At 43.9% G+C, this 26,305-nt stretch overlaps 1 protein-coding gene across 4 annotated transcripts in view; it reads left to right on the top strand.

Annotated features, from left to right (window-relative positions):
* UTRN (utrophin) overlaps positions 1–26,305 on the top strand; it is a 1,374,288-nt gene that overhangs the window by 263,845 nt on the left and 1,084,138 nt on the right. For all 4 annotated transcript variants that reach the window (XM_069235249.1, XM_069235248.1, XM_069235247.1 and 1 more), the window contains exons 4-6: positions 10,009–10,101; positions 11,782–11,859; positions 20,321–20,413. In XM_069235249.1, coding sequence (XP_069091350.1) covers positions 10,009–10,101; positions 11,782–11,859; positions 20,321–20,413 — 264 coding nt within the window. The remainder of the gene's footprint in view (positions 1–10,008; positions 10,102–11,781; positions 11,860–20,320; positions 20,414–26,305) is intronic.

Genomic DNA, 26,305 nt, shown 5'->3' with positions numbered 1-26,305 from the left:
CAAGGCCAGCTGGTTCACCCCCGACCTGCAGGCCTCCAAACGGGAATGTCGAAGAATGGAGAAGACCTGGCGCCTTGCACCCACTGAATCCAACCACACTGCCCTCAAGACTGCCATCCGCAAACATCACCAGCTGATCTGCACTACCAAAAGAACCTACTACAAAAGCCGCATAGACACCAACGCCCACAACAACAAAGAGCTCTTCGGCATCATCAAAGAACTCTCCAGCCCCAGGACCTGCTCCCACGAACCCTCACCATCACAGGAACTCTGCAACTCCCTCGCCACTCACTTCCGTCGAAAGATCGAAGACATCCACAACAGCTTCATACCCCGGACCCATCAGCCAACCACAGACAACCACGAACCCAACGCATCAAACAACACCAACCCTCTATGCTCCTGGACCCACGTCAACAATGAAGACACCATCAACACCATGGCCTCCATCCACTCCGGGTCCCCATCGGACCCCTGCCCGCACCAGATCTTCAACAAAGCCAGCAACATCATCACCCCCACCTCTGCGCCATCATCAACAGCTTCTTCGAGACAGCCACCTTCCCGGAGAGATGGAAACACGCTGACGTCAATGCCCTGTTGAAGAAACCCAAAGCAGATCCAGATGACCCCAAAAACTACCGGCCCATCTCCCTCCTCCCCACCGAAGGTCATTGAAAAAATCGTGAACAGCCAACTATCCCGCTACCTGGAAGACAGCAAAGCGCTCGATTCCTCCCAATCCGGATTTCGCAAGAACCACAGCACGGAGACCGCACTCATTGCTGCCACAGATGACATCAGGACCATGCTCGACAAAGGCGAATCGCAGTGCTCATCCTCCTGGACCTCTCCGCAGCTTTTGACTCCGTCTGTCACCACACCCTTCAAACACGCCTCCACAACACCGGGATCTGCGGCAAGGCCCTCAACTGGATCTCCTCTTTCCTCTCCGGCAGAACCCAGAGAGTCCGCCTTCCGCCCTACCTCTCCGAATCCTCCAAAACCATCTGTGGCGTCCCACAGGGATCCTCCCTCAGCCCAATACTTTTTAACGTTTACATGGCTCCCCTCGCCAACATCGCACGATCCCACCACATCAACATAGTATCCTATGCAGACGACACCCAGCTGATCATCTACCTCACGAAAGACCCCACAACAGCAAGAAACAACCTCCACAAGGGACTTCACGCCATCGCCAACTGGATGGAATCAAGCTGCCTCAAGCTAAACACAGACAAAACAGAGGTCCTCATCCTCGACAGCAACCCCTCTGCCTGGAACGAATCCTGGTGGCCTACCTCCCTCGGAGCCGCCCCCACGACCCCAGTACGGAACCTGGGCATCATCCTTGACTCAGCACTCAGCATGACTCAGCAGGTCAATGAAGTCTCCTCTTCCTGTTACAACACCCTACGCATGCTCCACAAGATCTTCAAGTGGATTCCCATCTAAACCTGAAAGACAGTCACCTACGCCCTAGTCAGCAGCCGACTGGACTTCGGCAACGCACTCTATGCAGGAACCACGGCCAAACTACAAACGAAATTGCAACGTATCCAAAACGCCTCCGCACGACTCATCCTTGACGTCCCACGCCGCAACAACATCTCTGCCCACCTCAGAGAACTACACTGGCTACCCGTATCGAAGAGGATTACCTTCAAACTACTCACCCACGCACACAAAGCCCTCCACAACACAGGTCCGGCCTACCTCAACAACACTCACCTTCCACACCGGTCTGCCAGCTCCGCTCCGCCAGCCTCGCCCTCGCCTCCGTCCCCCGCATTCACCCCACCACCACCGGAGGAAGTTCCTTCTCTCACCTCGCCGCCAAGACCTGGAACTCCCTACCGCTACAACTACGCCAGACCCAAGACCTTCTGACATTCAGAAAATGCCTCAAGACATGGCTATTCGACCAGTAGCTCCCTCCCAGCGCCTTGAGACCCTGACGGGTGAGTAGCGTGCTTTATAAATTAATTAATTGATTGATTGATTGATAATTGATTGACCTAGCATAAAGGCCACCTGAAAAGCAATTTGCATGCAGTTAGAACCCTCGAAATTGCAAGAATTAGCAAGCAAAGTATCTCACACATCATGAGCTGACTGTGGCATTCATTTGCATGTTTAAACAAGCATTGCCAAAGAAAGTCAGTAGCTTTCTCCTTTGTGATATCGTTTTGCAGCATCGATGTTTTTTTTTAAGATGTTGCACAGCAGCGCAGGCTAGTGTGCAACATGGCTCAAAGTAAACCAAAAAAGTACTATCATGCCGTCAGCACTGGCCGCACCACAGTGCTTTGGTTTTATTTGCTTTAAGCCATGTTGCACAGCAGCCCAGGCTGCATTGCAACATCCTTAAGAAACATTAGGGAAAACTTATTGGCTTTGCCAATGCTTGGAATTAAGAGGGATTGAAGGGGGAGTTGCAGTTATTATTCTCATAGGGAAATGAAAGGGAGTTTATCTGAATTGAGAAAGTAATTCTTTTTAAGAAAGTTAATCTCTCTGGAGTGGTGTTGTGGGTAAAAAACAATAGACTGGAATGAGGCTATGAGCAATTATTGGCAGTGGCGGAAACTTTCACAAGTATTTGACCCTTCACCATTTAATATTTTAATGTAGATGTAGTGACTGACACTGACGGTAGATTTACATTTGTAGCATCTGTTGCACACCTGGAAAGTTATCAAAAAGTATTCTTTATGCCCCAAGATGATTACACTTCCAATTTTAAGTTTGCATTGTTCCAATTTCCTGCAGTATAGTTAGGCTGACATGACTAAGGACACAAAGAGAATGGCTGGATTTCACCCTAAACATTTAGTTCAAGATGCGTGGCCATGGCCTTAGTATCATGACTTTTTCTTTGAGTATTGTACCAACAGATGTTAGACAGGTGCCCCATCCTCCTCTGAGTAGATGGAAGGAGAAAGGGAAGAGGACTGAGTTTAAAGGAAAACTAACACGTCTGTCTGGGGCTAGTCAAGGACGGACCTGAATGTCTCCGACAGACTGTTTCTTTTTCCACATCGAAGTCTCTTGTAGCTTCAGAAGTGAGTGAAGCAGATAAAGCTAATAGGAGCTGGTCATGGATGGAGCTAGGTGTATCCTAACACACTTTTGCACTTTGATACACTATATCTGCACTTATATGGCCACCACTGTGTGTGCAGATGATGGTCTGGACACATCCCTAATTCACAGAAGGAAATGCACAGATCTGTAGATGTCCTGCTGTTGTGCAGATGCTGACCTTGCAGTGTAGACTTTATGGGAAGGTGCAATGCAGGCATGGCACCAGTAGGTCCCCTGCCTGTGTTCCAGGTTATTGCACACTAACAATGCTCTTGCAACACATGAGCTTTGGTGTGTATGCTTCCAGTGCTACCCTTAATTTAAGGTTAGAGCAAAATGATGCACATTTCCTTGCATGATCCCAACAAGGCCTGTGCAGAAATCCATGCTGTCTAATACATGTGGGTGGAGGGGCCAGGGCTGTGGCTGTTAATTTCTATTTCGTGTTCCTTCATCCAGGAGGCTGATGGAATCCAGTGGGCTTCACACTTGTCCTTCTGGAATGAGATTTCTCTCTGCAGAAATGCTACTTTTTAATTGGGACCTGCATGTAAAAAAATGGACTTGCACATTCTTGTGGCGCAATATACGATGCAGCTGTATTTTTGTAAATCTGGCACAGTATTTGTAAAAGCAGTTGATTATAGAATTAGCAAGTCTTTTATGATGCAGCGTTTTGCGGTAGAAATGTGTCCCTTCTGATTGAGACATCTAGTTGCAGATTCCTTACTTTAGAAGTTCCCCCAGACGTCAGTCTCGACCTGGAGATTTTTTCAAAGCAGAACCCTGTGCGCCTTCATGTGGCGTTGATCGGCTCCTCATCTGTCATTGCCCACGCTGGATATGACGTTGCAGGTCCTAAATAGGCACCACCCCGGCGCACTGACGTCAGTTCTTTTTCTTTCTGTGTCTGCCTAGTGCTGATACAAAGAAAAGATACCCCCTCAGTCATTTTTTGACTGATCTTTTTGTCGAAGATTTTTGAGTGTCAACACTCCTGGTGTGTCATTATGTCTTTGCCTAAGATCGAGTTCAAGAATTGCGGATCCTGCCACTAGGCGATGTCTGTAACAGATTTGCACCTCGTGTGCCTATGGTGCCTGGAGCGCGACCAGAGCCCAAAGTCATATTCCGAGTGCTAGGCCATGAATCTGAAAGCTTTGAGGGAGTGGTCCCTAAAGCTCCTTATGGCCCAGCACTATTATCCGTATAGGTCCCGAGAACAGTTGTGAAGCTCCCCTTAATTCTTCCACTCCAACGCTTCGGGACAATCTGGTACGTTGAGGCATAAGAAGAAGTCGAAGAACAACATGCGTTCTTTGACTTCACCCCATCTGTCGCCTGACAAGAGGAGGGGAAAAGGAGCATCATTGTTCATGGCGTCTCTCCTTGGAGCCTGCGTCTGGGTAGGCTTTGCACCTCCCCGAGTTTCCGTGAGCCGAGCGACCTCCTCCCTCCCCCCCTCCTCATGCGCCACATTTTTGGGCAGTCCAACTCTGCCAGAGCACCTTTGGGCCCTACAGGGTCACAAGAGGCCCCTCTGGGTTCCGTATCGGCAGCTTTGGCTCCAGGGGGTTTAATGATATGTGAAGTTTGACCACTGACTCCACGTTGCACTTAGCGTAGCACTAAACTGTCACATTAGTGACCACCAGCTTCATTTTGCCTATTGACTTTCTTAGCATTAGACACTGCCATGTTAAAAGCTGCAAGTAGTTTTCCACATTGTACAGTGTGCACATGTTTTTATTTTTTGTGTTTTTTCCCACCAAGGGCGTAGGCTGATGAGAATGTACTCAGTCGAGAGGGAACGGACTTGTTTTGAATTGGCATCTTGGGATTGTGGCCACGTGCCGACGTGTTATTTTCAAAGCAGGCCTAAAGCAATCAGCATTTTTAAATAAATAAACTTCTGCAGGGAATGGGAAGTTCTAGACTTTTCCTTTCTTGTTTGTTCAAAGTATAAGAGGCCGAGACCAGATGGACCGGGACAGAGAGTGTTGGCAGATCTCAGGCACATCCAGGACGCTGGAGTGTGCCATCCTTCCCTTGAGGATAATTGATCTCTCTCTCTCCTCGATCGATTCTGGGATCTGGTGATCTGATGCTGAATAGGAGGGAGATGAAGCAGTGATGCCCTTTTCTCACGGTGATGCATATTTTCTAATTCATTATTTGCTTTGCATTTTAATATAGGCACATATATTTGCTGTGTATATTGCAGTGGAGAATCATTTGTACATTATTTCATTTCCTTGCTGTGACCATTTTTAAATGTGTGCTTTCAGCAAGCTAATCTCCTTTTAGGAACCTTGCGTATTGAAATAATAAATGTCTTCTTTGGACTAAGAAGCGCATTCCAGAGATTTTTGTCAGTGCATGAGTGTTTCAGCTTGGTCATTAGTGAAGCAAAACAGGGGGTACCCATGGATCCATTCCTGGATCCAAACTGACATCGATCGTGCCACCTAAACTTTCCACAATGCTAGTTCCAACATCGACGGTCCTGACGCTGCCCGTGTCCCCGGGCGCCGGCGACCCCATCCTCAAGCTGTACAAGCTTCGTGTGATGCAGAATGCAACTTTGACAGGTGCCTTGCACCCTAAGTCGCATCCTAACCCTTAGTCTTATGGGTTGGGGTATGGTGAGGAATGGGAAAGGGTTGCTGGACCCTCTAGAACACCAACTACTAGACCCTTTGGACTGGCATATGGTGATGCCAGTGGTCTAGGTACCTCCTCTGACGCTCTCATGCTTTCTCCCCCTACCATGGCTACGGAGGAGGGCGTGTCCTATTCCATGGGGATCTGAAGAACAGCTGAGGTCCTGGGCCTCGAGCTGCCTTCGGAGGAAGTCAGGACTAACCTCCTGACAGAGGTACTTCAGCCTGGGGCTTCATCCTCTGAACCCTTATTGCCCTTCAATGACACACTCACCGATGTCCTGCTGAGTACCTGGTCCAAAACCCGCACAGGTGCACCTTTGACCAGGACTATTGCCTGCCGCCATTGACTTGCCCCATCTGACCCAGCGTTCCTGGCGCAACAGCTCTCCCCTGAAACTTGGTTATGCTAGCCTCTACATCCCAGGGCACGTTCCCTTTGGCATCCCAGGATAGGGAATCCAAGAGGCTGGACCAACTGGGGAAGAAGATGTTTTCTTCCTCCTGCCTGGCATTGCGGCCCCGCATGCCATGAAACCCTCCCTCCCCCCCACACAGCAGCCTCCAAACTTTCCTAGTCTGACGATTCCCCACAAGGGATTAGTCAGAGGCAAGATTCACCATTACCTGCTCCACTGGCAGTCCATCACGTCAGACAGGTGGTTTTTGCGGGTAGTCCCAAGGGGTTACTCCCTCCCTTTAAAGACTACTCCTCCATTCATGCCACTGCCTACTATCGGATGACGGAGGATCACTCTGCATTTCTCTGCAAGGAGGTTACAGCTCTCTTGACCAAGGAAGCCATAGAGGATCCCTGTGCCAGAAGTAGGTCATGGTTGCTATTCCTGCTACATTCTAGTACAGAAAAAGGACATGGGCCTCTGCCCTATCCTAGACCTTTGGTCCCCTGATCTCTTCCTCAAAAAGGAGAAGTTCAAAATGCTCACTCTGGCTCAGGTTTTGTCTGCCCTGGACTAGAAGACTCGATGGTAGTGTTGGGCCTGCAGGACGCTTACTTCCACTGTTCCGTCCTGCCTGCCGTCAGACATTACTTGCGGTTCATGGTATGCCCCACGAGCACTTACAGTTCACTGTGCTCCCTTTTGGCCTTACCAGTTCCCCTCGGTGATGGCGGTGATCGCAGCTCATCTGCGTAGATTAGGGGTCTCAGCCTTCCCCTATCTCAATGACTGGCTGTTGAAGCCGGGCTCTCCCTAGGCTGTTGTCTCCCTCTAAACTATGGCGGACCTCCTGCATTTGCTGGGGTTTACTTTAAGCATGCCGAAGTCACACCTGACTCTCTCTCTCTGACACTCCCATTCATTGGAGCTGTCCTGGACACAGTGCAGTTTCAGGCTTATCCTCCCAAGCAGCAAGTCCAGGATATTGAGGCTATGACACCAATGTTTCAGCTTATATCCTAGATTTTATAGAGAATGACTGAGGCTGCTGGGCCTCAAGGCCTCCTGCATCCAGCTGGTGACACATGCCAGATGTCATATGCAGGCTCTGCGGTGGGACCTGAAGTTACAGTGGGTGCAATATCAGGGGACTCTTTCCGATAGGATCTAGATATTGGCAGGAACTGTGTGAGATCTGCAGTGGTGGCTAATGAACTGCAATTGGAGAAAAGGCATACACCTCTCCCTTCCCCAACCAGATCTGACAGTAGCGACAGATGCTTCACTCCTGGGATGAGGCGGCCACCTGTGAGAGGCAGAGATCAGAGGCATCTGGTCTCTGGCAGAGTCCGGACTCCAGACAACACCACTGCCATGTGGTACTGCAACAAGCAGGGCAGAGTGGGGTTGTGGGTCTTTTGTCAAGAGGCTCTGCACCTCTGGGCGTGGCTGGAACAGAAGGGCATATCCCTGGTGGTTCAACTTCTGGAGGGCTCTCTGATTGTCAGAACAGACAAACTCAGCTGACAATGCTTAGTAGAGCACGAACGGCGTCTCCATCCGGAAATGCCGCAAAGTCTCTTTAAGCTGTGAGAAGATCAAAGTCTTTGACTCCACAGAGAACGCGCAATGTTGGCAGTATTGCACGTTGAAATTTCCAAGGCTATACTGGCTTGGGAACTCTTTACGTCTTGAGTGGAGCTAAGGCCTCCTCTAAGCATTTCCGCACATTACCACTTCTGCCCTGAGTGCTCAATAAGATCAAGAACGACCGAGCCCAAGTAATCCTTGTGACTCTGGACTGGGCATGAAGAGTCTGGTATCCCAAGCTACTGACCACAGCCATCGATCCTCCAGTCAGACTGCCCCTTTTGGAGGATCTTCTGTCGCAGCAGCAGGGGAGGGTTCTCCACCCAAACCAGTCCAATCTTCGCCTTCTTGCCTGGAGAGTGAGCAGCGGCAGTTGACAGCTTTTGACCTTCCATCTGAATTCTGTAACGTTATCTTGGCAGCCAGGTGTCCCTCGACCAAAACGGTATATCTCGGTTGACGGAAGAAATTTGTGGCATGGTGCACAGACAAGTCTGGTGTCCACCTCTCTGCCCCTCTCTCTGAGGTTCTTTTGTGTACACCTTCGTTGTCCCAGCAGGGCTCCGCTTTGAGCATGCTCGAAGGTTATTTGGCTGTAATCTGCTTTCTTAAGGCTGCCTGGTCAGCCTTCCTTCTTTTTATCTCCTATTGTAAATGGATTCCTTGAAGGCATCACTCTTATGTTTTCTCCCTCCCCATTCATTATGCCACAATGGGACTTGAATTTTATTCTGGCATTCATGATGTGTGCTCCTTTTGATCCTCTCCACAATTTGAAAATTGCCTTCCTTGTGGCTATTACATCTGCCCTCCAGGGTGAGTGAGCTGCAGGTTGTCTGTCTCCCTACTTTTCCATCTATCCTGACAAAGTGGTGCTTAGCACCATGGGCCTTCTTTCTTCCTAAAGTGGTTATGCCCTTCCATGTAGGCCAATCCATCACCTTGACTACTTTTTACACACCCTTACATCCTTCTAAGGAAGAGAAGAGACTCACCTGCCTGGACCCAAACAGCATTGGCATCCTACTGTGATCGTACCAAAGAGTTCCAGGTGGATGATCAACTCTTTGTTAGTTATGTGGGTTTGAAGAAAGGTCAGGCAGTGCAGAAGAGAACCATCTCCAGATGAGTCTTACTCTACATCATAATGTGCTACCCACTGGCTAAGAAGCAACCCCCTGAGGGCTTCCGTGCTCCTTCCATGAGAGAGAAAGCTGCAACCATTGCATTAGCATGCAGAGTTCCTGTCCTGGATAGCTGTCAGGCGGCAACGTGGGCATCTCTGTACGCGCTTACCAAACGCTACTGCCCGGACAGTCAGATCCATAGGAACGGGCACTTTGCCTGTTCAGTCCTGCAGGAATTTCTGGTGTGATCTTAGTTCACAAACCCACCGCTGGGAATGGTATTGCTTGGGTATCTATTCTGAGGTAAGGAATCTGGAACTAGATGTCTCTATTAGGCGTACAAGTTACTTACCTTTAGTAACGCCTTATCTGGTAGAGGCAATATCTAGTTACAGATTCCTTACCAACCCACCCATCCTCCCCGCTCTGCAAACTGATTTTTAGGGATTTCCCTTTCAGGGCCCTAATTTCGACGCACCAGTGGTCAGAGTTCCACATGGCTCTGCACTTCTGGCGTGGAAGGTCGTGAAAAGAACCTGACGTCAGCGTGCTGGGGTGGCACCTATATATGACCCACAACATCATATCTGGCACGGACAAAGCCAACAATGAACGCGGAGCTTATCAATGCCACCTAATGGCGCCCCAGGTGTACTGCTCAAGAAAAATCTCAGATCTTGACTGACTCATCGGGGAAATTCTAAGGTAAGGAATCTGCAGCTAGATATTGTCTCTACCAGACAAGGTATTACCGAAGGTAAGTAACTTGTTCTTTCTGTACTTGCATCTCTAGATTTAATACATGACATTGATATTATTTTGTAGCCAGTATTTTATCTGTATTTGATTGGCGATTATCTTTAACAATCTTGCTTTACTATGTTACAAAAGTACTTGTTAAAAAAAAAATAGAAGTGATTTTTTAAATTACCATGGATGAGCAAGGGCAGAGCATTTTCTGAAAGCAAAGTGCATGAAGAAGCCCAGTTTTAAGAGTTGTAGTTGGAGCGTGCGCTGATATGTTACTAAGCACTTTGTAAATGATTCATGAATTGTGGAGTCCCTGAGAAAGCAGAAACGTAAATGGTCCTCATGCAGTGCAACTATTAATATGTTGTGGTCCCTTGTCTTTAGAGTGGAAAGCCCCCAGTAAACGACATGTTCACAGAGCTGAAGGATGGGCGTCGGCTGCTGGACCTGTTGGAAGGGCTCACTGGAAGCTCCTTGGTAAGAAACGTGTTAATAAAGCCGCCTCTCACACAACAAAGCAGTCATTGTCAACTCCAATCACGGGTTTGTTTTTCTGCATTCTGTGCTCTGATGTTATGTAATGTCATGAAATACTTGTTAAATAAATGTTGTACTCTAAGAGAATCAGATGATTTATTCTCTGTTTATTTTTAGACTTTGCCTCTCAGACCGCTTTAGCTTGTGCACCATTCCAAAAACATACTGGTGTTGAGCCCCCCCATTGCTTTTATTGGTTGGATTTATTGTCACTCCTATTTCTTTCTATTTTTGTTTGTCTCTCTCCCCTTCGGCATAGCCTCTTTATCATGCTTTTGATTGGCTGACCAGTATCCTTCCTCTTCTTACTTCGAGAGGTATTTTTTTTCGTTTTTCTTAAGCACCCATGAAGGTATGGGTGTTTTTCATCCCTCTCCCTCTTGCCAGCCAGCAGGATGCCTAAAGTCTGATTACCATATACAGAGTCAGACTGGCCTATAGTGCCCGATGGGTTGGTCTGGCAAGTCAGTGTGTGGCTGTTTGTGGGACTGATTTATGGTCTGCTGGACCTGGATTTACTGTGTCCTGATATTAAACAAACATTGTCTGCAACAATCTCAAATCCACGCACTTACATACCTTGTAAAACGCCTGTACAACGTGCCTTTACAAGTACAAAACTCTGCCCACTTTGCAAACATGGGCAACATTTTTACGTATTATGTACACTGACGGACACTTTTATTTTGGTGCATGGGTCAATTTTCTGTCAGTCCGACCCTGAACATACCCAAACACCTTAGAGAATGATATTCTTTCCTCATTCCTTTCTCTTGTTCCCTCCTTTCCTCAACCCTCCATTTTCTGCCCTGTCCGCATCTTGATACAGCCTTAGGGTGGCATAACATGCTGTAGTATATTGTATATTAATGTAATGTTTATATAGCGCTTGCTGCCTCTCAGTAGCATAGCCAGTGTTTCATGGGCCCTTGTGAAAGGAAGGACATTTCCCCCCGCTGCTATTTGAATTTCAAAATCTATTAATAATCAGGGTTCAGTGGCCTTGCAGACCTCCGGGCCCCGGTGCCACTGCACGTGCAGTACCAATGAAAACTACACCCTGCGGCGGTTTTAGGAATATACCATTTTAGGATGACTGGGTTATTCATACCCAGGAAGCAGACTAGGGTTCCAAACAGCGGGGAGTCTAGGTAGACATTTATGGATGTGGAAACCTTAGTCAAATGTAACAGAATCATTAAGACACAATTGTTATGCTGAAGAATCAGACTTGGATACGATGCATTAAAATTGTAAAGTTTTATTTTCCCCTCCAAAAAAGATGAATCGATGTTTGGAGGGACATTTTATGAACCTTTTTTGATAATGGAAAGGTTGGGGTTTTTCTGTTTTGAAATTTCGCGCTGTATAATTCTTTGTGAAGTGTAAGTACATTACTTATTATTGTACAGAGAAGAAAAAATTATTCTTTTCTTGAACCTGCTTCCTTGTCTCTTCAGAGATTAATCATCCTTTGCAGCCCACGTTATCGTCTTTCAAGTTCCCCCAGACTGTTGCAGCCAACGCATTCTTTTGCTAACTGATTCTGTATTATGAGGTTTAATTGAATGGAAATTGTTTTTTTTTGTAAAGCTTTCTTCTACATCTGTTTTATTGTAGCCCAGAGAACGTGGTTCGACGAGGGTTCACGCCCTAAATAATGTCAACAGGGTTCTTCAGGTTTTACATCACAACAATGTAAGTGCACATTTTTTATGGAGAGTATGTAAATGGTTGTATGTGAGAAATCCAGGGTATTTTACTTTTGCCGACATTGATGCTCGGTTGCTTCCCCAGATCAAGTTAAAATGATCAGTTACTGAGTTCCATCCTCTGTGCTTATGAAGGAAATCGCCAGTTCATAATTTAGGGGTCATATTAAGTGACCAGGAACTCCTACACCAGGTGGTGGTGCAAGGTGCCATGATTTGACTTTTTGTTCTTGCTCATTCAAAGCAGTACAGGATGCAGAAGCTCGACTGGTCTTGGTCATTTGGTGCAGCAAATTCTTTACCGAATCCATGCTGCCTACCAACGGAAAATGGAAACTTCAAACAGCACTAAACCAGCAACAATCATTTTAAAGATTTTTCTCCAAAACCAGAAACTGCTTATAAAACTTGATGGCGTTGACTTAGCTCACTTTAGGGGGGGAAACCCACACGATATGTTTGCTCAGAAAGTGTCCTTCTAAATAAGTGATAAATCACATAATTCCCTTAATGTATACAGTTACTGCCGACACTGCAGGTACTCGCCCACCAGTTTCTCTTTGATGATGTGATTTCTTTAACATGCTCTCAGATAAAGGTGAATATCCAGGTTGATTGTATGTAGGCTGTTTGAGTATGTATAGGTCAAGACTTTATCCTCAAGAAAATACCCACTTACAAAGAGACCATTCCGAGGCCTAACACACTGGTTTATTCCTGGAAAGACGCTACACGAGCAATGGGATTAAAATGTCTAAATGCTCTCTTGAAGTAGGAGTTACCAGTGAAATTAAACTGCTGGGACATGGAAAACAGGCTGTTTAGTTGGAAAAATAGCCTTAAGCCTGCTGGATGAGAAATATGCTGTAAACGGGTCTTATGCCTTGCACAGATTTTCTCAAATATACCTTGGTTCTTTAGATAAATTGCATGTGTATCCACAAAGAGCATTCATATTTTCATATCAAGCAAGAAAGCAAACGCCTTAGTTTTTTTAGGTCTCTGTTTTTCAGTGCAGCTGTCAGATGAACTTATTGCTAGCAATGTACAAGGAGTGAACCTTGAGTCTACCTCATTCAACCATTGGCATCCTTCAACCAGCCACTGCCAAGCATGCCCCAGCTCAAACCAGTGGAGTATTTGTATGTGAATTAAAACGGTTCGTTGTTTGGTTACTTCTTTCTGCCTCTACTGGAGAACTTGCATTGAACTGCATGAACAACTACTTTACAGCGGTAGTCTCTTGGTCCACTCTTGTAAGCTCCCTCCTGTGGGTCCCCTTATGTGCTAACACTACATGCATTACCACATTAAACCCAGATCTGTTGGATTTGCTAATGTTTGTTTCCCTTTGCTCCATGACCATATGATGCAAAAAAAGCAAGATCATCCTTTGGACTTCAGAAAAGGCTCTGCGAAGTAAACGAGATAAAAAGAATATTAAAAAATGTGCTTCTAGGGCATTTGTTAGTTTGCCAATTGATCACAGACTTTTTTGATTAAGTGGGCTAAGCGCACATGCCTCACTATGCTGATTCCACTGATGGCCACAAAAAAGTGCTCTTTAACGTGGTGTTAAGTATTGGGTGTCAAGTGGTAAAAGTTGCATCACTTTCCCAATCAAATAAAGCAAAGAGGACATTTTTATAATGTGTGTTTGGTGCAGACAAATCGGTGATGGGTATACGGAAAAGGTGCATAGAAACCCAACAGTCACAATAGAAGGACCTGAGGTTTCTGATATGAGAAATGACTAGGCAGTAGTTGGGCAGAAATGGTTTGAGGCACAGACAGCAACACTAAAAGCTGGTGGAAAGCAGTGGGCAGTAGGGGAGCCCCTCCATGTTAACCATTGTTCGACAAATGTTGGAAAAAGTCAGAGAGTAGGGAAACTGGTGCCACTGGGTGACCCCCAACGTTCTATAAATCAAACATATAAAAGGTGAAAAATCTGCATTTAAATGGATCGCATTGATAACAATGAGTCACAACCCCCTAGATTAAGGCTGATGTGCAGTTTGGTCTTGTAACTTTTCAGGAGATTGACAAAAACAATAACTGGGTGTATGTCCTGGGAATATTGCTGGCAGAAAGCATAGAGGTATGAGTCAGTGAGTTGTGATAAGGGCGCCCTGCCGGCATTTGTAAAAGCTGGCCTTTGAATATCCACACGTAGCTGTGGCAAACCACTGGCTTATAAGTGTACAAATTCCATGTAATCACAAGCTACTTGTTTTAATCACAAGAATGAAAGGTTCCTCTGTGCTCAACATTTCTTAGAAACGAACAAAGGCCCTTGATAAAGTCATTGAACGCGAGCTTCAAGATGAACGGAATTCCACCGATGATCTTAGAACTTAATCCAAAATGAAGAGGATTTTTCAATACCACCAACCTCTAAACCAAGCCCTAGTCTGCACAATTGAAGTCAAGAGAACGCATAATCACCTTGCTCACTATGCTGCACAAGTGAAGCTGCTCTCATTCTTTGCCAAGAAGCTTTGCTCCTAAGCTTTTACTCAACATCCAGAGTTCATATAAAGTTCCTAACAGAACTGACATTTTTGGTTTATATGCAGAACCTGCAGACCCAACGGTTGGAAGGAAGAGGGGAATCTCAATAACCACTTAACTGAATGAAGGATGGCAGAGTTTCTGTTCCTAGCGACATTTTCCTGTAGTTTTCGTATATATTCATTGTTCTCCTTCTTTCATTCTGTTGTTAGTTGTGCAGCCTGGCAACATTGTGCTTCATGGCTGTCTCTCAGCTGTTTTAGGTCTCCACCGCATGTTTTCAATGCTTCCTTGTGATGACAACTTTGGCTTGCATTGAGGCCATTTTCCAGTGTAAGTAGAAAAGTCTATAATCATAGCTCCAGGGACACAGACTGGAAGGGGTTAAATAAGAGCTTCAGCTCGTCCGACACTAAAGTTACATTGCCTAGGCTCAGTTCACCTGCTACACATATGGTAGCAGAGGAGAAAATGAGAATGCAGAGTAACAAGCAAGAATGATTGACTTTTCCACATTTTTTCTTTTTATTTGCTGATCTAAGCTGGACCCACAAATAAAAAAAAAAACAGCTGCGTCATTTTATAGGCATGTGCATGCATGGTACCCGTGCATAAAAAACTATACAAAAGGCTTTTTTTCCCCTGTTTAGCATGGCTAGAGGTATTGGTAAAGCCTATAGGTACCAATGGCACAATATATTTATTTTGCCAATGCTTGAACCTTGTGAAATCAGGAAAGCCATATATCTATAAGATGAAAGATATCACAGAAAGATCTTTGTCTAAACAAGGTCAGAGTTGAATGTCTCTGAACATATAAAATATCCCTAACTGTCTCACTGTACTGCTCCATCCGAGTTCTGCATAAAGACTGTACCAGGGTGTATACTCATTATGACACTACACTCTCCACCAAGACCCTTAAGTCACAACTGTACACAAGACTCTAGCGTAAAACCTTGTAAAGCATTTCTAATGTTCAGCACGGCAATAATACATACGCAGCAAATACAGAATAGCATTGAAAATATACTGAGGTGACCAACTACTCAGGGCAGCAAATTCATTGTAGCAATGAAAATCTACTCGGGCAGCAAATGCAGTACACCATTGACAACCTCCTCTGATAACACAAAAGTCCCCGGTGAGCGACCACTCAACCGAAGTTACCTCAACTCTTCGATTATTGGACAATGCACAGTTCTTTAGATGCATTGTTGATTTTCCCATTCAGATGTTTAGTTCAAATATCAAAACATACGTGCACTTCCTGGTGCCTTCACAATGCTGTTGGAGCATCCGATGTGCCACGTACCTGGAGTCAACTCGCCCAGTTCATAAAGGACATGAACACAGTTCCTGGTGTACCCACAATGTAGTGGTTGGCCTTGATGCACTGCGTTGTAATAATGAACTTGCTAACAGGCTGTCAGTTAGTCTGCGTTCTAGCCTTTCATTCATGGGCACTTTGCGTCCATGTTCCTAAACGTAGCGGAGCGTGACCCAAGAAAACCATGCACGCCAGCCTCACAATAATGTGATGCAGTCCGTGTTCTAGTTTTCAAGCTGCCACATTAGGAATTACATTCTCTAGAAGGCTCTGTAATAATGCATATCAGCCTCGGAGGTCCTGCGAACGTCTCTCACAGCCCTTGCTCCCTGGTGAAAGGAGCAGCTAAACAGCAGCCTCGTGGTCAATTCAATTGTCGTATAGAATCCTTGGACTTCAACGGTAAAGAGACACACGCTCCCCTAATTTATTAGATTACGCACTCCCCACCCTTCCTAGGTCTGGAAATTCTTTAGCTCAAATGATGCAGTGGCTCACCTGTCTCATGTGGTTCAACAGTCGTATGTCCATAATGACTTCCACGCTGTTACCACTTCGAACTTCATGGTGACTCTCCCCACGATGCACCCTTCAGCCGTCAAGTTCCACAAGGGTAGATTTGCTGTTTCATTCCTCTTAAGCGCTACTGGTTCCCTTAAATTAAACGTTGTCAGTTAACTGCTAATTCAGTCCAATTAAACTCTGCCTATTCACTTAAATGCTACCAGACACTGGTGGGGCTTCATTGGTCTATCATTCGATGAATTCAGCATCCCGTAAGCATGCTTGATCTCTGTTTCTGGAAGATCTGTGGTATAGGTGAAGGGACACTTATTAAATTACTTCCCCTGAAATCTCACTATCTCAGTTACCCTTGTTCGTTTCACAACCTGTTTGGCTGGAGGTAGAAACCTGAGGGCATCTCTTAGTAATGGTCCTTGTTTGCCTTAAACATGCCAGATTATATTGGGTGTGAGTTATGAACTGAGTGTGCACTTCTGTATTTTGTATTAATATTAAAGAGTAGTTACTTTGTGTAGATGCAGTGTTTTAACACGTTTGAAAGTGGAGAGGTCAGTTCTATTGATCGCTTTTGACTAGAGAATTTAGAAAGTGACTGGATGGATCTGAAAGAAAGTGCTTGCTTGATTTGGTAATGCCAATTGTTACTCACATAAAATATGAAGAGCTTCCGAGCTCTGTACATGGAGAACAATTTGCATCATTTATGCAGTACAACTTAAATAACCTGAGGAATAGGTAAGTTTAAGTTGTTTGTAACTCATCGTCCCATCTGTCTGATGTAGGTAAATCGAGAACTATTAAGCTAAATCTGTAAGCCTTAATTCAAGTCAGTGGCTGTATTAGACGACTTGGACACCGGTGCTGCATAGCTACACGCTGAGACGTTTGGTTTCATCAGGGATCCACAGTTTGAATCTTAAATTGAGGACATTGAGCTGAGTGACCAGCCACAGTTTAAGACTGTGAACCTTATTTGAATTCAGTAGATGCACTAGTCCACCGAGCCATCACTGCTGCGAATTAACATTGTGAAGCAAACGGTTTCAGCAGGGATCTGTAGGCCATACCCTGAAATGCAACACACAGAGCCTCGTCACATCTACCATTGGATTAATGTTTTTCCTGATTGGGGCACGACATGTGAATTCAGGAGAAAGTTTTTTTTTTTTAACTAGGAATTTGCTTATTGACGTTTTATCATGAAGTAAAACAAGACATGGTTTCAGAGCCAATTCTACAATGCTTACACATAGCAGTCAGCACAGCAGGGATGGTACGATATTGAATTGGAGACATCCGATGTGGAACACGTTACAGGTGTGGACAACCAGTAAGTGTACATGTCATAGAACAATTAACAACAAAACGAAGAAAGCAACAAGTACCAGATCATAAAGGACCCTCGGGAGGGCCAAGCCCACAGTTCTCTGTCCGGGGGGGTCAGTCTGAACCATCACAGGGGGTGAGCAGGCTCATTTCAATAACAAATGGAAATATTATTACAAATACATTTGAGCAGTGTATTATCTCCTTTGAGGTTGTGCCTATCAGTTGTAAATTTAGAAATCAAAGTAAGCTCAGAAGGACCAAACGTGGTTTGTTGACAAAGAATACATGACTTTTAATTACTTTCAGGCAAATGAGTATGAAATATAGCTGTATTGCCTTGCAGTCTGCACAAATCTTTCGTTTTGTGTTCCGTGACATATATTTTTGGGGTAAAAGGTGCATCAAGATATTTCCCATCAAAACTAGAAAAAAAATGCATCAGGTTTGAGTTAAGATCTTCTGAATGTATCCTTCCATTTATTCCTACACTACAGATGAATCTCGTAGACAGACAGATCAACTAGATGTAATCTCAAAATGGTTAATGTCGCTCATTTCCAGCAACTCACAGCAAAATAATGTTTCTTCTGTATGGAGCATCTTTTGTTTTCATTACATTTGCTCATCATTTTTAATGCATTTCTGATTAAAATGACAGTCATTTCTCATAGATTGCTGTATATAGAATCAGTCCAGTAAATCTGAGCCAACTGCATTTACTGAAGTATGCTTCACCCACTTCAGAGCAAGTACAGTTTGTTTTACTGTGTTTGACCAGTATCATGTAGGGTTTCTTTCTTCCTTTGAATTGCATGGTATCTCAAACTGAGAAGGTAATTAAAAGTATGTTCAGGATGTGGCACTGAGAAGGAAACTTTGTGCCGATAGGCGTGCGTTGAAGCATTGTGTTTTCCCCCAGCTTATGGTTTCAACATGTCAAAAGGAGGCCATTATAAATTATAAGATTTCTAAAAAAGGAATCCGTTTTCCGGTACTACCTAGAAAATACTTCTGCTGAAGAGAGTATCAAAACAGTAAAGCTCTGAATTGTTTGCCAACTCATATTAACTCAAAGAACAAGTGCAATGTTTATACGTAAAATGATTTTAGATTTTTTAATATCTCATGACAATGGTGATATGCATTTCAATTATTCAGAAGAGAATTCTTCTTAATGTATCATGTGTGAGTTTACTTTTCATCAGGAGAATAATTTGTCAGTGTGTGTTTGTCCGGTATCAAAGAGTTCTTGGAGTTCACTTAACAGGTTTAATCTGTCACTAACATATCTCCCTATCAAGGTGCCCTGTCCTCCAACATGTGAACTTTCAAAACATTTATTTTTAGTCCTTTTCTTCACCAAGTTTATAATCACATACCTGAAAATGCATTTTTAGAAGCCTAGAAGTGAATCATAAATCATTTGATTCTTAAAGAAAACACAGATAAGTATGTCATGAAAATGATAATGGGAAGGGTTCTCATAAAAGTCCTAAGAAACACAATCTTTGGCAAAAGGCTTGGCACTGGCCACCAACGTTTTGGCTTTGCTGATATTTGTGTTGTTTTGACAAGGTTTTTGCAAACGTTTTTGAGAGATCTGCGTCATCTACCAACATAAAAAATAAGCATAGGCTTAAATCAAAACATTCTTGGTCTCAAAAAGCACGCACTGCTATGAAAGTTTCTGACATTGAAGGGAACAACCTTGTGTGTGGATCCACTCCTTGTGAAGGAGCCACTCACAGTGAAGATAGCCAATGACTGAAATGGTTTGATCACTGCTGTATGCTGTAGTGAGGGAAAACAAATATTTGAAACGACACAACAGACAAATAGAAGAGGAGAGCTGGAAAAAAGCCTCGGTATGCAAGTAAGGTATTTATCATTTTGATCAAATCAGGAGGTCCTCACCAACGCTAGACCCAAAATGATTTTTTGTTATAATGTATGAAACAAAACATTCCCAAACCCTTTCATTGGGGAGCAGATGTTAGAATTCAGAAAACTGAATTACACTAACCTCCCATTAGAGACCTTTGCAGTAAGGTACATCCAGCTCTCTCGTGTGGCAGCTTGCATTCGCCGGATGATGCTGTGCAGTAGGTGACTGTCCTTGCATCCTCCATCTTTCCCCCTTTGAGTTCGTATGGTACATTGTAGTTGGTGGACTGGGGCTAAAATCTGATTCTCCATCTGTGGGATTTCAATACCTATTTAAAATGTATAAGCAAATTTAACAGCATCTTGCTAAGTTAGCAGAATCCATGATGTTTGTGTCACATGACTACCACTGTGGGTTAGTAGGTAAGGGTATTATTTAGACCCTGGCAGAAGGCCCTCTGCTGTGCATGTGGGTCGATGACTTTCCACAGTCCTTACAATGCCACACCTGTCTGGCAGGAATCTGTATGCTGTGAAGGGACCACCGCGATGGCGACTTCTTCAAAGCATTGAAGAATTGGGAAGCAGGTGCCATATTCAACGCTTCTGTTCAGTAAACTGTATGTTTAGAGGACTCACGTCATAAATGGGAGTTTGTTTTCCCTGAACAACAACGAGATTGTACTTTTACAAGTGTGCTTGTAAATGAACACATTTCCTTAGCTCTATTAATTAATCTTGGTAACCAAATGTCATGTATCAGTATTAGCTTGCTATTGTTTTCTGTCTATGAGTGCAGTGATGCTACTGCGACCACTCAATTACTAATTTTGTCATTTTGTGTAACTTCTTTTGCTCGCTTCAGGTGGAGTTGGTGAACATTGGAGGAACTGATATTGTAGATGGAAACCAAAAGCTTACCATGGGACTTATATGGAGCATCATCCTCCACTGGCAGGTGCCGCACCTTCAGTACTTTTAACACTGACACTGATTTCTGTGACTATAAGGGATCCTCGCACTGCACCCTTTTTTGTGTGAATATTGAAAACTTAATACCTTGAACGTACTTGACACTAAAATAAGGTTTATGGCTGAAAATACCTCATTTAGCACCTACCAGGAATTAACAAAATGATTCCTGGCAGGCATATATGCATTAATTACAGTGGCTTTATCTACTGGGAGTGTGGAGAAACCTACAGTAGGAACTCCTACTCAGGGGGTGAGAAGAGGGTGTTATAAGGTGTGGTTTGCATTGTCAGTTTATGAACGCCCAGAAACATGTTTATTGGGTGTCTCGTACTGTAACAGTATGACAGAAACAAAAACTAATTGAAAAGACAATGTCAGTAACTTTCAAGAATGCTGCAAGGGCTATCAGCGCTTCTGGCACAATATAATTTTGCCAGATGAAGCACTCCTCATACACAATAAGGCATGAGGCTGCTGCCTTGCTAACCCTATAGAAGATCCTCTCCTAGTAGCCCTCAAAAACATGCAAAACTAAACAGAATTCAAATAACGGAGTAGTGGGTAATTGGCAAAGATAAACCATCCTTATCCTATAAGTCATTTCTGCCACTCTTTACATAAACATCTAATATACACAAGTTCTTTCTGCCACTCTTTACATAAACATCTAATATACACTTGGCACAGTACATAAGGATTGTGATTCCATTTGTCAACCTTGCTCAAACACCTTTTTCTGCTACCAGAGCTCATAGTCGCAGTCAGCCTGTCCGCCTAGAATAGAAGTGTCTTTGAGAAACTTGGAACATCATGCTTGAAAACTATTGATTCCTTGCCATGTTTATTTAAAGAGCTGAATTCTATCCAAACAAAGCTTTTGTCTTGTTGCATTCGATGTGAAAAAATTAAAATGGCAAAATAAGAAAGATTGTGAGAAAGGAGTGGAATTCCTTTAGGTGTTGTTTTTCTCAACAGGAAGTACAAGGGAAAGCCATTCCCTCTGGGATTTTCAAATATTTTTGAACTGAAGGAATACTTGTTTCCTAACACGTTTCTATGTTCTTGCCAGCTGGCCTGATTTAGATTCTGTCTGCACAAAGTACATACATAATTGTACTGCCTCCTTATACAGTGAAGATCGTCTGTGAAGTATAAAAAGACTAGCCAACAAGATCAATAATAATTATTAGATATAATTCTTTTTAGAGAAGGTCCCTTAATTCTATTTTTGCGAATTTTGTCAGATAAATATACGATTTATTCTGTATTACGGTAATACTTTTACGAGGGAGGGCAAGTCAGGACTGTTTTCTCCCCGTTGTGGGACTTTCTCTAAAGCACTACAATTCCTTCTTTAATTTAATAACATGCTTCTAGCTCGTGGATTGAATCATTTTTATGGGCGAGCACAAAGTGCTCCATTCTGTAATCTCCCTTTGGGCTTAAAACCACGCCCATGCCACGTCAATCACTTACATTGGTTCGTGGACTTGCCTTTTAAAATCCGCTTGCTTTCATTTGTGAAAGGCATGCATACGTCATGCACCGGTAAAGTACCAAAAACATACGAGGCTCGATGTCTTCAGCTTGGAGTCCGGACTACTTTATCTGTTTTTTTTCCACACAGCACGATCGCGCTGCATTTTACATAGCGCGATCGCGCTGCGTTTCTTTTTGCTTTACAACGCTAATAGCTCTAACTCGAACAAACGTGGGACCCGTTGCATTGAAAATGCTTGTTGTTGATTGCCCTGTAAATTATGTCCATTTTAGGAGCCTACCATTGGATGACAGGAAACAGTGTATGCACCGAAATGCTGTTATATTTCCTCAAGGAGGAGCTCTGCACAGGAAATGTGTAGACATGGACACGCCCTAACCCCGGAAGTCACGGAATGATAGTTTTTAAGATCAAATTAAGAAATTTCTCTTCTTGTCTAATAACAGAGTGGGTAGCATAATCAGGCCTTTACGTGCCAACCATGCATCTGAAACATGACATCTACAGCTGCCATGCTGCAGCAGCATCAGGCCTGGATAACAACAATCTAAGCCACTTAATTTGGATTTCAAGCTACCACTAGTATGACAAGAAATTACATAGCTTTTGTTGTCTGATGTTGTTGCTTTAACTCAGCTTGCCAGTAGATCAGTGCCAAGCAGCCACTGACATGTTGATACCGTACTCTATACCTTTTTAAAATTAATATAAGTACACTAGCCGCCGGGAGAAAAACTGTTCAATCTGATTTTATATATAAGGCCTAATTAGTAGTAGCATACTCTTTTGTTGAGAACATCCGACCTAGGAGGCTGTGTGTGACATCTCTTTGTGCCTTTTTTCACCCAGTACATCTGAGGTAGTAGTCATGTTTGAGTTTGTTACATGCCTAGTGGCCCTGAAAAGAAGTGCTTAACATCATTTGAAATCCTCTATTTTGGATATAGTGTTTCTACTGCAATGCCAGTAAGAATTTCTCAGATTAGAATTGATCACAAGGTTAGGCTTTCATGGATGATCTGCTCATGGCCATTAAATTTGGGGGCATTGTGAAAATCTCACTTGTGTGCCTTAGGGGAGAGAGCTCATGAGTTCAGTCATCGCACCCAGCTGTGGACTCGTTTGTTGGAGCTTGTGGTGTTCATTTGAGGCTCACCAGTAGCTCTTAAATGTATTTTGTTTCTGTTTACTTACACTGAACAACGCAAATAGTAGAGCCTTTAAAACAAACCATTTTTATTATTTCTGGAGCATTCTAGAGATGAGGTATTCTACATAGAATAATAGCGTGGTCTTCTTGGGATCTGTAAGAGATAGAATTGCAAAAAAACAAGACTTGATGAAATTGTGGGGACATATAACTGGGGCAGTACCAGATGTAACACAGTAAACATGATTTTTACATATTCCTGCCATTAATTAAACGTATATGCTATACATCATGGGTACTAGCAAACATTTTCCTAAAATGTTTGATCTGTGATGTGACCAAGGGCCACATTGATGCCAGCAGGGTGGCTGTTTGTGGGAGATGGGGTACTGGGGTGTAGGGGAAGTGAAGTATGTACCGCTAGTGGCTGTATGGCACACCGTGAAACCAGAAAATGGGAAATCAATCCTGACTTCCACACTTGACCAAATTGTGTGATTATAGGCAACTGTTTCATTTCACATTCCTGCCTTTTTCTATATTATTGCATTGCAGGATCTTGAAATACATGAATTCAGGATGTGCGCTGTAAAAAACCTTCTCCTGTGTTTGATTTAATAAACTGTAATGTTGCCCATGTCTAATAGGAACACAGGTCACCCAGAGGGTGCACATAACAACTGACTTGTGTCTTAGTTCTTTATTGGCATTGTAGTCTGGGTTTGGGGAAGGGGGAGAAAGTTTCGAAATTAATGTTTCTAAACTACAACATTTTAAAAAATACTTCTCAATGCACTGATATAATCTGATGTACTGATGTGAGACAGTTTTGACCAGAGGCCCACATGTAAATTTCAGGAGGGCGTATATAAAGGTGAGGAGGCCACATGTAAATGTCAGGAGGTCCAGTGCTCCCACCCCATTAGCGCCCCCCCCCCCAGCCATATTTTGTGTATCACCACTCTACATTAATGCAAAGAGAGGGAAGCATTTGGAAGTGGTTTGACTCTTTAAGCGCCAACTTTGGGATCAGAACCGAGGTTTTCAGGTTCCAAAGTTTCTGTTTCCGCCACTTCCATTTATTTTCCTAGATCACTGTGTAATTGTGCTGAGATCTGTTCACATGCATTCTGTGTAATCGATCTCCGACTTTTCTGGGACATTACCTAGGTAATGTCACAAACAACACCCTACTCCAAATCACTTTCAAAGCAAGACTATAATCTGAGTTATTGGTGGGTATGGTTTCACTTCTAATAGCCCTGTAGCACAACATAAGAAGAAAAGTGACCCGCCCTGCTCTTTGGACTTAAGGGGAACGCCTGGAAACTGAAGCATAGGAATCAAACTGATAAAATATTCATTCAGCACTGCCCCGCTCGTACAGAAGTTGTATTTCTGGAAGCTTATACTTCTGAGTTTTTTATTTTTTGTCTGACACCACTTTTTGCTCTGAATTATCAATAAAGTGTATACTGTCCAATACTCTTAACTTCTTTTTACAAAATATGATTGGTAAAAATCATACACCTTGGGGCATAGCTAACACCTTCAATGTGCATTGAGTTGCAGCTTCTCTCCGCAGAGAGACATGTGAGTCCCTTTCTGGCCTAAACGAACACTTAATGTTCACTTGCTTTCCTCCAGTGTTTGTTATATTCCACGTTTCCCCACACCTATGCAATGACAAATCAGCAATACTGGCCTCATTATTATTGATAAGTATAAAGATGAACCAAATATGGTGGCAATAAAATGCTTCTAGGATGCTCTGATCTCTCGAACATATTCATCTGCAGGAATAATGTACCAGGTGGAGACAGCCTAACATCACTAGGAGGTCATTAGATCTTTTTCTTATTTTGCATGTGTGTTCGACTTGTTCTTGATGTGAGTGGTGTGGCTGTTAAAGAGATGGAGGTAAAATGTTTGTATGGAGTAAATCTAGTGTTGTTTCTGAACTGAGGAAGGAGTCGGAAGGTGACTCGTAAGGGATCGGGCAGTGTTGTGTTTCTTTGTTTCTTTTTATGTATGGCCGGGCCTGAGGGTCTGCTGGCCAAAGTAAAAGCCTAGAGCTTTCTTAATCACAGGCTGGACTTTCAAAGAACAGCAATTCCTCATATGTTTACAAAGCCTAGTAGAAGCTGCTATTAACCTAGGAATCTGATTTTAAAGACTACAGCCTAACACACACACACACACACACACACACACTCACACTCACACTCACACTCACACTCACACTCCCCTCCACTCTCTTCCCCTCCCCTCCCCACCTCACCTCCCCTATAAATATATATATATATATATATATATATATCGCTAAAAAAACAAAGGTTACCAGGACGTTATAGTTAGTTTCAGATTTTACACACACAAAACCAAAGAAATTCAGAATTTAAGGTTATCTCAAGTAACAATAACTCGTGCTGTAGGATAACTATAACTCGCACCCCCGTCATGCACAGTTTTCTCATCAATAATTTTACAGTACATGTTGCAGTGATATTATCAATAATATCTAAGAAAATGTCCTGAGTGATGAAATATGTGAAGTAATTAGCAGTGCATAGCAAGGGCACAAGTTATAGTTACTTGAGATAACTTTAACTATATTGTCCCTGTAACCTTTGGTGTTTAGTGACTTTTTAAGTTGTTTTTTTAATTCTAAATCCTAACTGTAAGTTCTCTGTAACAGTTAGGTTTTTTCAGTGAACTTCTACATTTTTTTATGCTATTTCCTAACTATAATGTCCCTGTAACCTTTAGGATTTTTCAGTGAATTTCTAGTTTTTTCCCCCCGTAAGCTTTAACTACCATATGTTAATGCAATAACCGCTGTACAGGGCCTTTGGCTGTGCATGGTGGGGTAGGGGGCCTGGGTGACCACAGGACCTAACCTGCGGCCATACAGCCAACCCAACTCTGTGGATGGCTTTTGGCCATGTGCGGTGGGGCTTCGACGCAGGGCCTGTCCTCCAGCCAACCTCTGTCACGCAGCCAAAACTCAAAAGGCAGCCAGCCCGCAGGCCCCCTCTGTGGACCGCTTCTGGCCCCCAGAACACCATCCCCCCGTCCGGAGCCTGGTGCAGTTTTTAGGGGGGGTGCACGTGCCCCCATCCCTGGGACACTTTTGGCCCAGAGGACCCCATCCCTCAAGGCCTGGCACTGTAATGGGGAGGGGGGCAGTCAGCCCCCCTACCCAGGTCAATTCCGGACACGGG

This window comes from Pleurodeles waltl, chromosome 5, assembly GCF_031143425.1.
Source record: "Pleurodeles waltl isolate 20211129_DDA chromosome 5, aPleWal1.hap1.20221129, whole genome shotgun sequence".
Classification (NCBI taxonomy): Eukaryota; Metazoa; Chordata; class Amphibia; order Caudata; family Salamandridae; genus Pleurodeles; species Pleurodeles waltl.
Note: the sequence above shows the minus strand (reverse complement) of the source record. Positions and strands in the feature narration are given on the sequence as shown.